Genomic DNA, 13,594 nt, shown 5'->3' on the forward strand with positions numbered 1-13,594 from the left:
CTAAATAGCTTTCAACATTTCATTACAAAGCAATTACATCTGAGTCCTTCCCAGTGCTCTCAGCATGGCTTTAAAAAAAAATTACACAAACAGGTGAAATCAACCATTATGAAATATAATCTACATGCCTAAAAAGCAAGGCTTCAGAGTGGGAATGAGGTGGGGGCGGCAGGTTTAAGCCAAAAGATAAACACAGCCTATTTTCAAGGTAACTGCACTGAGAGAATTCCGCATGCTTACTCAAGGTAAGTTTATTTTTTTGAAAAAGGAATATTTACTTAATTTTCCAACGTTATGAAGCAGTACAAAATTTTTAGACATTCCCCAAAAGTGAGTGAGGATCAAACTTTTATAAATCCATATTTTGAAAAATATTTGGCTTTTGTAAAGTAAGACAACTGCATAATTGTCTGGATTTAGAAATATCATAAGATTAATTAACACCCATTGAATACTTATTGTATTCCAGGCACTGCTCTAAGCACATTATACATTTCCTCAGAACAGTCGTATGAGGTAGTTGTCATGATTATTTTCATTTTTACAGATGGGGAAACTGAGACACAGAGTCTAAGTAATTTTTGTTCAAGATCAAGCAGCCATTGATGGAAGGCCAGGATTCAAACACAGGAAATCTGGCGATTGAGTTAATGACCTTAACTGCTTTTTATACTCCCACACTTACTAGTAAGGATCCTATGTGCAGATTTGACACAGTCCTGGAGCTTTAGAGATGGAAAGAGGGGTGAGCCATTAACATAATAGCTAGGCATAACATTATTAAATATCATTGTACTCATATGGCCTTGGGTCTACGCCTCCCAATTTGGCTTTTAAAAAATTAAACATATCAGCAATCATACAGTGCAAATGAACTGTTTATTTTAAATGAAAACTTGAAGACAGAGATTTTAACTGGGGCCCAGGGTCTTTGGGGAATTCACATACCCCTTGTGGCCAACTGCCACACTGTGTGAAGATGTGAGAATATTCATCTGAGTATTTTCTGGGGAAAATATTTCTTTCATTAGATTGTTAAAAGGATACATGATTTACTTGATATCCAGCACAGGAGTGGACAGACTTTCTCGGTAAAGGTCCAGATAGTTAATATTTTGGGCTCTGTGGGACATATAATCTCTTTTGCAACTAGCCAACTCTGCTGTTGCAGTGAAAAAGCAGCTGCAGACAATGCATAAAGAGAAGAGTTGTGGTACTGTTCCAATAACACTTTATTTATGGACATTGAAATTTGAATTTTATATAATTTTTATGTCACAGAATATTACTGTCTTTGTTTTTCATTTTAAGACATAATTTAGAAAACCCCAAACAAAACTATCTTAGTTCAGGAACAATAAAAAGCAAGCAGCAGGCCAGATTTGACCCATAGGCCACAGTTTGCCAACTGCTAGTCCAGAACAGTGGTTCTCAAAGTGCAGTCCCAGCAGCAAGGGTATCCTCTGAGAATTTGTTGGAAATGCAAATTCTCAGGCCTCTTGGACAATCTACTAAACCAGAAACTCCAGGAGTGGGCCTAGCATCTGTGTCTTAAAAAGTTTTCTAGGTGAAAAAGTTACATGCTAAAGTTTGAGAAGCACTGATCTAGAGTCATTGTTCTAATGATTCAATTTATCCATCTATTTATTCACCCTTGCAACAAATACTTTTTGAGACGGCAATTATCATGTACTAGAAATACAATGGAGAAAGTACTATTTTCCCTCTTCATAGAATAACCCTTCCATAAATCAGGAGATGGTAACTCTCTGTCAACGACCAATTTTTCTGAAATACATTTTACAGCACATCACGACCCAATACAAATATACACACGTGCCTGAAACGAAATAATACAAAGCAGTGTGTATCCTTAATGCTTGTGATGCACTCTGGTATCTTCTGTTTCATTCTATATATTTCTATTAGATTATATCCAATAAATTGATTTTACAATATATCACAACTCATAGTTTGAAAAATTCTGCAATAAAATGTGCTCACCAGTGCAAATTCCTTGTTGAGAATCATCTGCTCCACTAAAGATGACTCATTGTGGAAGAGATGGGGCTGCATGTGGCTCCACATGTGAGGAAACCACCAGAACTCATCCACAGAACGAAGTAAAAGGTCATCTCCTTCATCCTCCTCTTCAGTCCCTGTACAGCATATAAAATGGCTTAAGTGAAAATTCTATATTAGCTAAAGGTTATGCTTGTCATATTTTTGTTATTCTTCTTGCTCCTGATACATAAATCCGATTTTGTGTTGTTCTAATAAAAGAGAAATGACCATAACCTAAATTACATCAGAGGCAATGTGGGTTGGGGTGGGGGGTAAGTGCAGATAATTGTTTAGATTTAGAACTTAGGGGAATTTTATCACTGACATTGTTTAGAATAGCTAACATATGGTGGTAATAAAAAAAAGACCGAGTATTAGTCAATTTTTTTTTGTTTTAAATTCATTAACTCTTAATTCTCTCCTTTGTTGCATACATAGGGGAAGCGTAGTCAAAGGTGATTATTCTTTTTACTCTTAAAAATATTTCTGCATATGTCTAATATTGAGCTGAAAAATCTTTAAATTTAATTGATGAAGTTTGTTGATTTTTTTCTGATTATAAAATAATATGTGCTTACTGAAGAAATGTGAGAAGGATAGACAAGTGATACATAAAACTCAAAAACAAAAAACCAAACAAAACAAAAAAACATCTTCCAGAACTAACCCAGTGGAAACGTTTTGGTATCTTTCGTTAAATCCTTTTCTACTTATTTTTTTAAAAGTTGAGGTCTTACTGTATAAATACGTTTGTGTCCTTACATTTTAAACTTACCATTATGAACAAACATTTCTCATTTTGATATAAATATTTTATAAAATGTAAACAATAAATCTATTAACACAATAGAAACTTGACTTGGGAATTTAAAACTAATATTAATTTCTCATCCTCTATTAGGAAAATTTGCTAACAATGCCCAATGCATACAAAAAAGTATTTGTCATGCCACAAGTGAAAAAAAATTAAAGAAAGGAAGGAAAAACAACATCAGCAACTTAGTTCCAAGGAAATTCACTATGTTGCAGGCTATCCAAAAACATTTTCACTGTATGAATTCATAGTTTTTGTACAATTTTACAACATTCAGCCCAATTTTAAAATATTCTGAATCAATAGTATACGAATTGATTCCTATGTGCTCTCTAGATACTTAACTAAATAAGTAAAGTAACAAATCCTGGCTTACAGTGTGAGGTATATTTATTTGGATTATTTTTTTTTAAATTGGAGTATGTTTTATAGATGATTTTATATCCTTTACTTAGATAAATATTAAGGAAAAATTTTAAAAGACTCTTCTTTAAATATTCCATTTGAGTGCCCTATAGTAAAGATTGCATGAATCATGAAGTAGTGCCATGAAATGGTTAAAGCATATATTTGTTAAAGCGTACATTTGGCTATGTGATCTTGTATAAGTTAACTTCTTTGAGTCTTGGTTTCCTGGTTTAAAAATGGGGAAATGAATATCTATCTCACAGGCTCTTGTGAAGAGTCAAGGAGATCAATCTATTAAAGCAGTTAACATTGTGAATTGCAGATGGTTAGCATTCATAAACATTAGGATCAGTTTCTTCTTAAAAGTAGTATCTACTGGTTTATACCTGTGGTGTTCTAAATTTACATGCTTCCACACATTATGAAAAATGTTGCCTGCCTATATTATTAAATTCTTGAAGTCAGAGACGATCTCTTTAATATGCATTGTATCATGCCACTTCCCCAGGAGAGTAAATAAGGGAATAATTTAATTCAGTCTTAATATATACAGTCAGTGAATTTTAGAGCCTTCATATGTCTGCTTAGTGCATGTCAATTTCTGTGTGTATTTATGTATATGCAATATTCTTGGTATATATTCCATAATCCATAATTCTCAAAAGGTGTAAGGACCACCAAGTTTAGTTAGTATTTTGGCAGTTACTGCTATAACAGTTGCTACTATATAAATATATAAAGGGTAAAGAAATAGGACTTCTGAATGTGATAAAGTTCTATGAATTAGATAAGCAGACAAAAATTCTTAATTTTTGTTAACTTGAGCCAAAACTGTTAGTAATATAGACTTACAATTCATTGGCTTTTGTTAATATATTGAGAATTTCAAATACTGAAATCCAAATGAAGAGAAGTTTGTCACTTCCTCAGATGGATTTTAAGTATGAAGTGTTTATGCCATAGACCAAGTGTCTCTCATGGTCATAATTTAGCAGACTAAGGCGTAGATTAGAAAGGGCTACTTTATGTCACATGAGATGAATGAATTGATCGTTCTCCCACAGTTCTGTTGTGCTTTGAATACACAATGTTTGAGAAATGCTTCCATTCACTTTAAACTCCATAGATTGTTATTGGAAGCGGCAGGAAGCACATAATGCATACTTGACCAAGAAAGAGATCAATTACTCAATTTAAAGAAAAATTTGCCAACTATTGATATAAACAGATGTATAACTGATCCTAAAATCTTGGTGATTTTTATACCAGAGAGTGTGTTAATTTATAAGTACTCCCCACAAGGTTAACAGTGATATTTAAAACCTCTTTTTTTACTCCTAGGATTAATTCCCTATCAGCCTTTCCCTTATTTTATACAGGTCATACAATTCAAAGCCACATAAGCCTAGCTTATGACACTAGAAATTGCTTAATGAAAAATGTGATATCAAGTCATGCTGAGGGACCAAAGAAGAATTTCAAATATTTTCAAATATAGCTAAATTAAAATATTAAACTTTTGACTCCTTGTATACACTTATTTTTTATACCTAATTTATGATTAAATTACACTTGAGAATAAAATTTACAGTTCATACATGACTATATTTAGCACAAGTTCTAGTACATTAAGGTGTCTATGTGCAAACTGAGCCTTTCACTTCTAACCTGATCTAGATGCAAATATACATCATTGTTCATTAAAAATATGGTATTTTTTGTTTTCATTTAAATGTTATATCATTTGGCTTTACTGATTCCCAGAAGATAAAAGTATTTTAATTCAGAAGTAAAATATTTATGCACTCATTTCTTTGTTTCCGCTCTTGGAGGATCTGTGTTATGAGATAATAGCGTGCTTCTAGAAGTTTTTAAGTCTGCCAAAATGAGAATAATTTTAGCAAGATTTGGGCCATAGGTTAGTTTCCATAAGGCACAGTTGTGACATTAAAATCAGATACATAAATGAATGCAATACATCGTATCAAAGAGAAAAACTCTATAACCATCCTGATAGATGCAGAAAAAGTACTGGAGAAATTCAACAACCATGCACATATATATATATACACACACACACACACACATATATATATATATTTCTTTTTTTTTTTTTTTTTGCGGTACGCGGGCCTCTCACTGTTGTGGCCTCTCCTGTTGCGGAGCACAGGCTCCGGACGCGCAGGCTCAGCAGCCATGGCTCACGGGCCCAGCCGCTCCGCGGCATGTGGGATCTTCCCGGACTGGGGCACGAACCAGTGTCCCCTGCATCGGCAGGCGGACTCTCAACCACTGCGCCACCAGGGAAGCCCTTTGCACATATATTTTTAAAGTTCCTCAGCAAACTAGGAGTAGATGGAACTTCCTCAACCCAATAAAAAGCATCTACAGAAAAAAATTTACAGCTGTTATATTTAATGCCAAACTAAATGTTTTCCACCTAATACTGGGGACAAGGCAAGGATGTGTGATCTCATCACTTTCATTCAGTGTTGTAATGGAGATCCTTGCCAACTCAATAAAAAGATAATAAAAGGCCTACAGATGTGAAAGGAAAAAGTAAAACTTACTTTATTCGCAGATGACATGATTGTACATATTGAAAATCCTAAAGAATCTACAATAAAAACTATTATAACTAATAGGTGAATATAGGAAGACTACAAGATTAATATTTAAAGAATCATTTGCTATTCTGTATACTAGGACAGTGAACAATTACAAAATAAAAGTACAAAACGCCATTCACAATAGTATCAAAAAACATTAAATACCCATAAATTTAAGAAAAATGTCTAAGACTGCTACAATAAAAACTACCTTATTATTTCTGAGACAAATTTTTAAAGCCCTAAATAAATAGAGAGATATGAGTGTTCATGGATCAAAAGACTCAATTTTGTGGCTAGATCAATTTTCCCTGAATTATCTATGGATTCAGATTCTAAAATAAATCTATAGATTCATAATCTTAGGAAGCTTTTTAAAAGAAATTGATGGATATTTTAAAAACTTATAGTGCTATAAAGCAAAGGACCTAGAATAGGTTCTGAAAACTAGAAATAGAAGCTAAAACTATAAAACTTCTACATGTATTATAGATCTCACAATACATCGTTATCATCTTTGTTTTAAACTGTATGTTAAGTTTTGAAGAAATTTAAAAATGAAATAAACTTCTTTTGTATTTACTCGTAAAAAAAATCAGATACATACAATTCCATTGTCTGCATTATCAATTTTGTACAAATGTTTGTCTTATATTTGCTATTATATATGAAATATTGTAATTCCTCAAAAGCAAGAAGAGGTGTCTAATTTTCTTTGTACACTGTACCTGGCACAGTTCCCTATAAGTGGGTATAGAATAAACTCATTTTAAATAGCATACTAAATGAAAAGTATCATTTGATGATGAAAATTGATTACAAGCCATCTGCATTTCCAAAACTGGAAAATAAAGCCTGGGAAATAATTCAATATTTTAAAATAATATTTGATTTTTAAAAATGCTTTAGGGCTTCCCTGGTAGCGCAGTGGTTGAGAGTCCGCCTGCCGATGCAGGGGACACGGGTTCGTGCCCCGGTCCGGGAAGATCCCTCATGCCGCGGAGTGGCTGGGCCCGTGAGCCATGGCCGCTGGGCCTGCGCATCCAGAGCCTGTGCTCTGCAACAGGAGAGGCCACGACAGTGAGAGGCCCGTGTATAGCAAAAAAAAAAAAAACCCAAAACTTTAAAAAGTAATAATAATAATAGAGACTTACATAGCATGACATGCTATGCACTGTTCTAGACAAGAGAGATATTATTATTCCCATTTTGGAGATGTGGAAATTGAGGTACAGAAAAGTGACCTGTTTATGTTCACATAGCTAGCGAAATGTCAGAGACTAGATTTAAACAAAAGCAGGCCATTTCCAATGTCGAGTCTTTGAGCCAATATATTATACAGAAAAGCAAAAGCAAACAAAAGAGAATAAATGTGACACTGTTTTTTACTTTCATGTTTAAAAGTTAATAGTTTTATATAAAGATCTGTTTTCTTTACATAAAAATGACCTCTTATAGAAAAGACCAGTATTTATTCAATTTGTAAACATTATACGAGGTAATTGTTTGATTCATATTCAGTTCATTATTAGTTACAGAGAATGGCAATGACTGCCACCAGAAATCATGTCTACAAAAAGTATTTGTAGCCTTCCATCCCTACAAGCCATCTTAATCTTGTAATGTCTCCATTTTTCAATTGAGTTTTCATTGTGCAATTCCAATCATGCTTTAAATATTTCCAGACTAAAATATTTTACTCTGAACTCCATGCTTTTATTTTTTTACTTTTAATCAACAGCATGTCCTTCCCCTTTCAACTTGGCACCCATGAGTGACTGACTTTTAGGGAAGGCTTAGTGATATGTCCTTTTTGGGTGAGATTGTTTTTAGCATGTGAAGGACAGAGAAACTGAACAGGAAAGAATACATGGAAAATACAAATAAGTGAAGCAGTCTGAGAAGGCAGAATCTATCATTATTACAGTGGGCATATGTGATTAAGTGTCTTCAAAACAATGAGCCTCATCAATCAGCATCTTCATGCATTGGGAAATCAGATCATCCCAGGAGAGATCTGAGACACTCACTATGACAAGGCCATCTTCTCATGGTTACACATCACAATCAAGTGCATAGGTGAGGAAAACACTTTCCTGATTTGTTAAGCTTGCGACAGTTAAACCTCCATATAGGAATGTGACTAGAAAGGGGAGAGGCATGCCCTCCCCATGGTGAATATCATCAATGTTTAACTCCACTCTGGAAGAAATCTTGCTATCCCCGAGTGAATAAATAAGTACTTAATATATACGACTGCACCCTTGAAAAACGTCATGGATGCATTTCAATGATTCTACACATAAAGTAGCAAATCAAATAAAGTTTCATATTTATGTGAAGGTAATTAAACTTCCAGGACTCACAAATTTATATATAAAAATATAAATACATATATATACGTATATATGTATATACATATATATATATATATATTACTTAGTCTCTAAAGTGAGTTACTCCACAGCATAACAGGATAATGTTTCTTCCAGTATTTTTATTAGGTTAGTACTAACATAAAGAGTCAATAAGGTCCGTTTAAGAGATATAATACCTTTTTTTGTTATTGTTGTTTGGTACCTTCCTCCAACAACCGTCCCTGTGATATTTACTAGTGTGTTGTTCATTTCCTAGTGGATGTGTAGTGTGTACATGTTTGGGATTATAAAAAAGAAATGGGAAGTGTTATAACCTGCTATGAACATTAATGCTGCAAATGTCTGGCAGGTTTAATAGGTCTGAATATGAAAAGTATATAAAAGCTGAGGCTGTTATCCAGATATATTTCAGCCTAAAGAATGGCTTTACTTACCCTATACAGCTATTTAAGACAAAATAGTACTGTTTGTGTGTGAACTCCAAATAATCCCATGGTTTTTTCCCCAGCATGAGTAGATACAGCCTTTAGAGCTACCTGCTTTATAACTTCATAGTCGGTGATTCTTAGGTCTGAACTCATTTCCTGAGGGGACTTTTGAAAAGGATTTACAACACCATCTCTATTTTCAAAATTGTAAGCTAGAATTGCTTTGCCTGTGCAGATGTGATGACCCAAATCTTTCTCTGCAAAACATCCTTTTAAAATATGCAATGATTTGATCTATCAACTGGTCTAAATACAACTTTTCCTTCTATTGCTTTAAACAGATTTACATGTTTCAGAGCAGGAGGAGAAAAGCATTAAAGAAAAGCCAATAAGACATTGCTACTTCAATATTCTAATAAACCATACTGAGCTTATTTGGGTAAACATTAAAAAGCCTCTTTGGGTAAATGAACTACATATATGATAATAAAAGACTGCCTTTGCATGGGATATTTTTGATGAGTCACTAAACTGCATGCACTCATAGAGAACACTATGAAATGTTTTCACTAAGATACTGTGAAGTAAGAACGATGCAGAGTCCTAAACAAAGCATTTAGCTTTCAGCAGAGATGCAGAAATAGAAGCAGACAGTAGGTATTGCCCTAATACAGTCTGTAAGACACCATTTTGTGCCATTTTTGTTATTACTATCCAACAATCACTTTTATGCACATAGTTTTCTCTATACTAGTGCCTGACATTGTAATGTTGCTATTCAGAAAATAAGAGCCAAATTCTGGAGGTAAAGATGGGTAAAGAGGTGAGAAATATGAGAACATGGAGTAGTGCATGAACGCCATTCACATTCTGAGAATCTGTTGAGAGGCTGAGACTGAACAGAAGTGTAACTGTGACTAGACAGACATGGAAAGAAATATAAACCTGATTGTGATGGTATTAATGTATGTTGAGCCAAATCACTGTAATATTTTTAAGGAAAATCCTGCAAGGGAAGGTAAATTAAGCAAGGTGACTCAAAATCTATTAAATTTCTTTGAGGCTATAAAATTCCTCTCTTATCACTAGATGTTTTCAAAAGGAAAATAATACATACAAAAATGTCACCTGGATTGTCCTACAATTTAAAAACACTGTCCATTATTATTATCATCATGATTATGTCATTGTCATCATCATCATCATCGTCGTCACTATGCTTCCTACTTAGACTATGCTGACACAAGATGCACAGACACACTTAGAACAACGGTTATAGTTTCTTTTACTGAGTTGACAAAGTCAGTTCTCTTCCTCTTTTGCCCTTGATCCTAACAGTATTTGAAAAAGTAAACAAGTTCATTGATTTTGGATTTGGCTACTCATAATGCACCCAAGTTTTTCCCATAATCAGCCTGGATATTCTATTTCTCCTACTTATGAAACATTAAAAATCCTCTCTCCTATTTATATGTAGCTGCCTGAGAATACAAAGCTCCTTCTTACCTGTGTGGTAAAACTTCCCTGAAAATCCAAGGTTGAAGGTAAAATTTGCAACCTGAGTGCGCAGTAAATTTTGAGTCTCTAGTAATGCCTGAAATAAATAAGAAATTAACATGATTTTAGAAAAATAAATATGAAGATTTGGGATGCCTCTTTTTCAAAAGTGTATGCATGAGTGAAACAAAATGTGGGCTTTGTTGCTTTTTGGGTTTTTGATGGCTACTGGTATGTATTATAATCACTATTATTATTATTTTTATTGAAGGTTACGAATTATGAAGCAGTTAAGTCCTAAGAATTTATAAGCGGCAGAGAGGCAATTCTCTAACCATACAGCACTGAAATCATTTTTCATTTCTGTGTGAGACATTTCTTGAATTTCAGATTATCACACTTCTTTTCCTTGGGGAAAATTTTTCAGAATTGTTGGATGCAGGCAGGTCCTGTATTTGTTGGTAAAGGATAAGAAGTTAACTTTTGTTTGAGTAGTAACTGAGTATTCTACTTAACTGTGCAACCTCTCCTATCATTTTTAAGGCATAATTATTGAGTTGAAAGCTTGGATTTTTACTTTATAAACTAAACAGCAATTTTTATACTTTATAGGATGGTAATTACAAATGAACAAGGAAAGGACAGGTAGGAAATTGGTAATTCCATAAAGAAATATTCTCTAAACATTGCAAAAATTTTCCTAATTTCTCCTTTTGGAATTATTCTATGTTAATTTCTTGTTTGTAGACAGGATAAGAACATATTATTAAGACTGATTTTTGTTACTACTATCCATCTTTTAAGGTAAATAGTCAAAGGTTTAGACAATTTCTTTTGAGCATTAGTTATGGTGGCTAAGCATTTGCTTCAAAAATTTGTGAACCTAACTTTTTATTTCTCCAGAGTTAAGAGGGCTCTCCGGCAAATTTGTAAAGAAAAAAAAAAAAAAAAGAAAGAAATGACCAAATAATTAAAAGGTTGATAAGCTATAGTTTCTGGTTATCCAGGATTACAGTTATACTGCATGTAATCCTGGCTAACTTATTTAAATATTATCAATTCAATAGAAAAAGGAAAAAATAGACCTAGTAGTTTGACTCAGTTATATAAAATATTCAAAAAAGTTCTCATAAAAAAGCAAACTAGATACTAAACAGAGAGTAGAGTTAAAAATAAATGAATTTATTGAACTAGTTGAGCTTATTGGTAAAGACTGTAGAATATAGCTTTAAAATTAAAAAAAATAAAACGATCATGCATCCTTTTTTCTAAGGGAGTTCCTTTTTCTGGCACTCTTGTTATGTTCAGTGCACAATCCCTGAGCTTTCATATATTGAAATAGTTTTTTTTTTTTTTTTTTTTTTAATTCTTCCTTTCCCTGTTCTCCTCACCGCTCCAACCACATCCACTCAATCTTCTACCTCTGGGGTCTTGATGTCATTCTTTATTCCACATTTATTTATCCACCATCCATTCTTAAATTCAGTAAATATTCCTTGTAGGTGGATAAAGTGTTGGGTTTGGCAAGCATAGTCTCTGTAACCTTGGGCTTTACTGAGAGGGAGAGAGATATTAAATAGAGGGTCCCACAAATGTGTAATTACAAATCATAATAAGTGCTACAAAACAAATCTAGAGCATGTTGTGATAGATGCAATAAGGGATTTAATTTAGACTGGGGAAGTGGGCCTACACTTGATACTTTCTAAGGGGCCATTTTAAAAAGATCAAACGATCTATTTTTTCCCAATCAGCTTGCTACCACTTTAGGCAGGCCTTCATGTCTTTTTCTTGGGCTTTAAAACACTGTAGACTGCTAACCATATTCCCACCTTCCTCTATTCTATTTTACACTCTGCAGTCATGCTAACATCCTAGAAGCAGTAAATGCACTCTACCCTTGAGGTCAGGCAAGCCATTCACTTAATGACTCAGCTTGGTCGGTCATTTCACTTCTCACAACTTTCCCCTTATCTGTGAAATGGGATCATGCTTAACACTTGTTTCACACTATTATTGTGAAGATTACATTGTATTAGGCATACAAAGTGCTTAGCTAAGTGCCTGGTACATAGTAAGAGCTTGATAAATGCTGTTAATGATCACTTAATATGTCATTCTCTTCCCACCAATTAGGTATAAATGGTGCCTTCATACTTCCATATTAAGCTACCTGCATTGGTATTTCCCCAAATCACCCTGTCGTCTGCACTATTCCCCACCTCCTACATTTCTCCATGTTTTTCTCTGTTTTTTTTGGGGGGGGGGGGCTGGAAAGTGTCCAGCTGTTCCCAATCTCATTTTCCAGTCCCAACCCATTTTTAAAGATCTGCCCAAATGCCACCTTTTTGTATGAAGCCTTCCCTGATGCCTTAAAGCTTTTCCTTTTCTCATCTCCCAAAGTAAGTTCCTAAATTGTTTACCTTAAGACTTGCATCATTTTCCACTTTATTATATAACTTTGTATTTTATTTCTCCTTTTAGTCTAAAAGTACCTGAAGGTTGATCAAACCTTACTCATTTTTACACATGCCATGTTGCTAAATATAGCTTCGTATATATGGAAGGCATTTAAAAGATGTGATAGGAGCATATATTAATGCACAGCTGTCAATTGAATTAGTTTCATTTATTTTTATTACTAATATTTTTCTGATGGTAAAATGATAAAAATGGCTCATGGACCATACCATTAAATGATATAGATAGGATCTTGCATTTCATGAGCACATTCATAATATGGATGTTTTATAATCTTCTATTGTAAGTTGCCTAGTAAGACAAGTTCACAGAGGTGAGGGCATATGGATTTTCTTCCACTGGCGCTAATTAGCTATATGAAGAATTTGACAGACCTTTCCATTGTTAAAAGAAGTAGAGTTGTCTAGTCACAGCCTCCCAACATGTAATCTTGATTAATGTGGGAGTAAAATGACAATTTCTGTAAGTAAAAACAAAACAAATGGATAAAAAGAAGCAAATTGTAAAAGATTCAAGCTTTCCTACTTCATTGTAACTGAATGTTCTTTGAGTTTCAAAATTCAAGGAAAGAAAGGTTCAATGATAAGAAAAAGAGAGACACAAATAAATATGTATAAAGTGGATATAATTTTTAAAAATAAAACTCAGAAATAAATGTAAAAGAAAAACATGTTAAACCATAAAAATTAATGAAGAAATATAGAAAAAAATAAAGGATTGAAATACAGGAAAAATGTAAAATGCCAGAGGAAATATCAGACAGGAAAAATACAAATATAAAATTATGAATAAATAAAATATAATAAAACCAAAAAAACTTCTTTTGGAAAAATTTGTTAATGGACTAGAAATAAGGTCTCAATTTGAGATAAAAATCAAACAGTAAAGCATAGGAAATAGTATACAGCTGTATAT

At 33.5% G+C, this 13,594-nt stretch overlaps 1 protein-coding gene across 2 annotated transcripts in view; it reads right to left on the reverse strand.

The window, feature by feature from the left end:
* Nucleotides 1-13,594, reverse strand: part of LOC114902827 (bifunctional heparan sulfate N-deacetylase/N-sulfotransferase 4) — a 280,430-nt gene that overhangs the window by 134,836 nt on the left and 132,000 nt on the right. For both annotated transcript variants that reach the window (XM_029235475.1, XM_029235476.1), the window contains 2 exons: nucleotides 10,208-10,295; nucleotides 2,005-2,159 (listed from right to left, as the gene is read on the reverse strand). In XM_029235475.1, the coding sequence (XP_029091308.1) occupies nucleotides 2,005-2,159; nucleotides 10,208-10,295 (243 nt within the window). The remainder of the gene's footprint in view (nucleotides 1-2,004; nucleotides 2,160-10,207; nucleotides 10,296-13,594) is intronic.

This window comes from Monodon monoceros, unplaced genomic scaffold, assembly GCF_005190385.1.
Source record: "Monodon monoceros isolate NGI ecotype Baffin Bay Population unplaced genomic scaffold, NGI_Narwhal_1 Super_Scaffold_20, whole genome shotgun sequence".
NCBI classification, from domain to species: Eukaryota; Metazoa; Chordata; class Mammalia; order Artiodactyla; family Monodontidae; genus Monodon; species Monodon monoceros.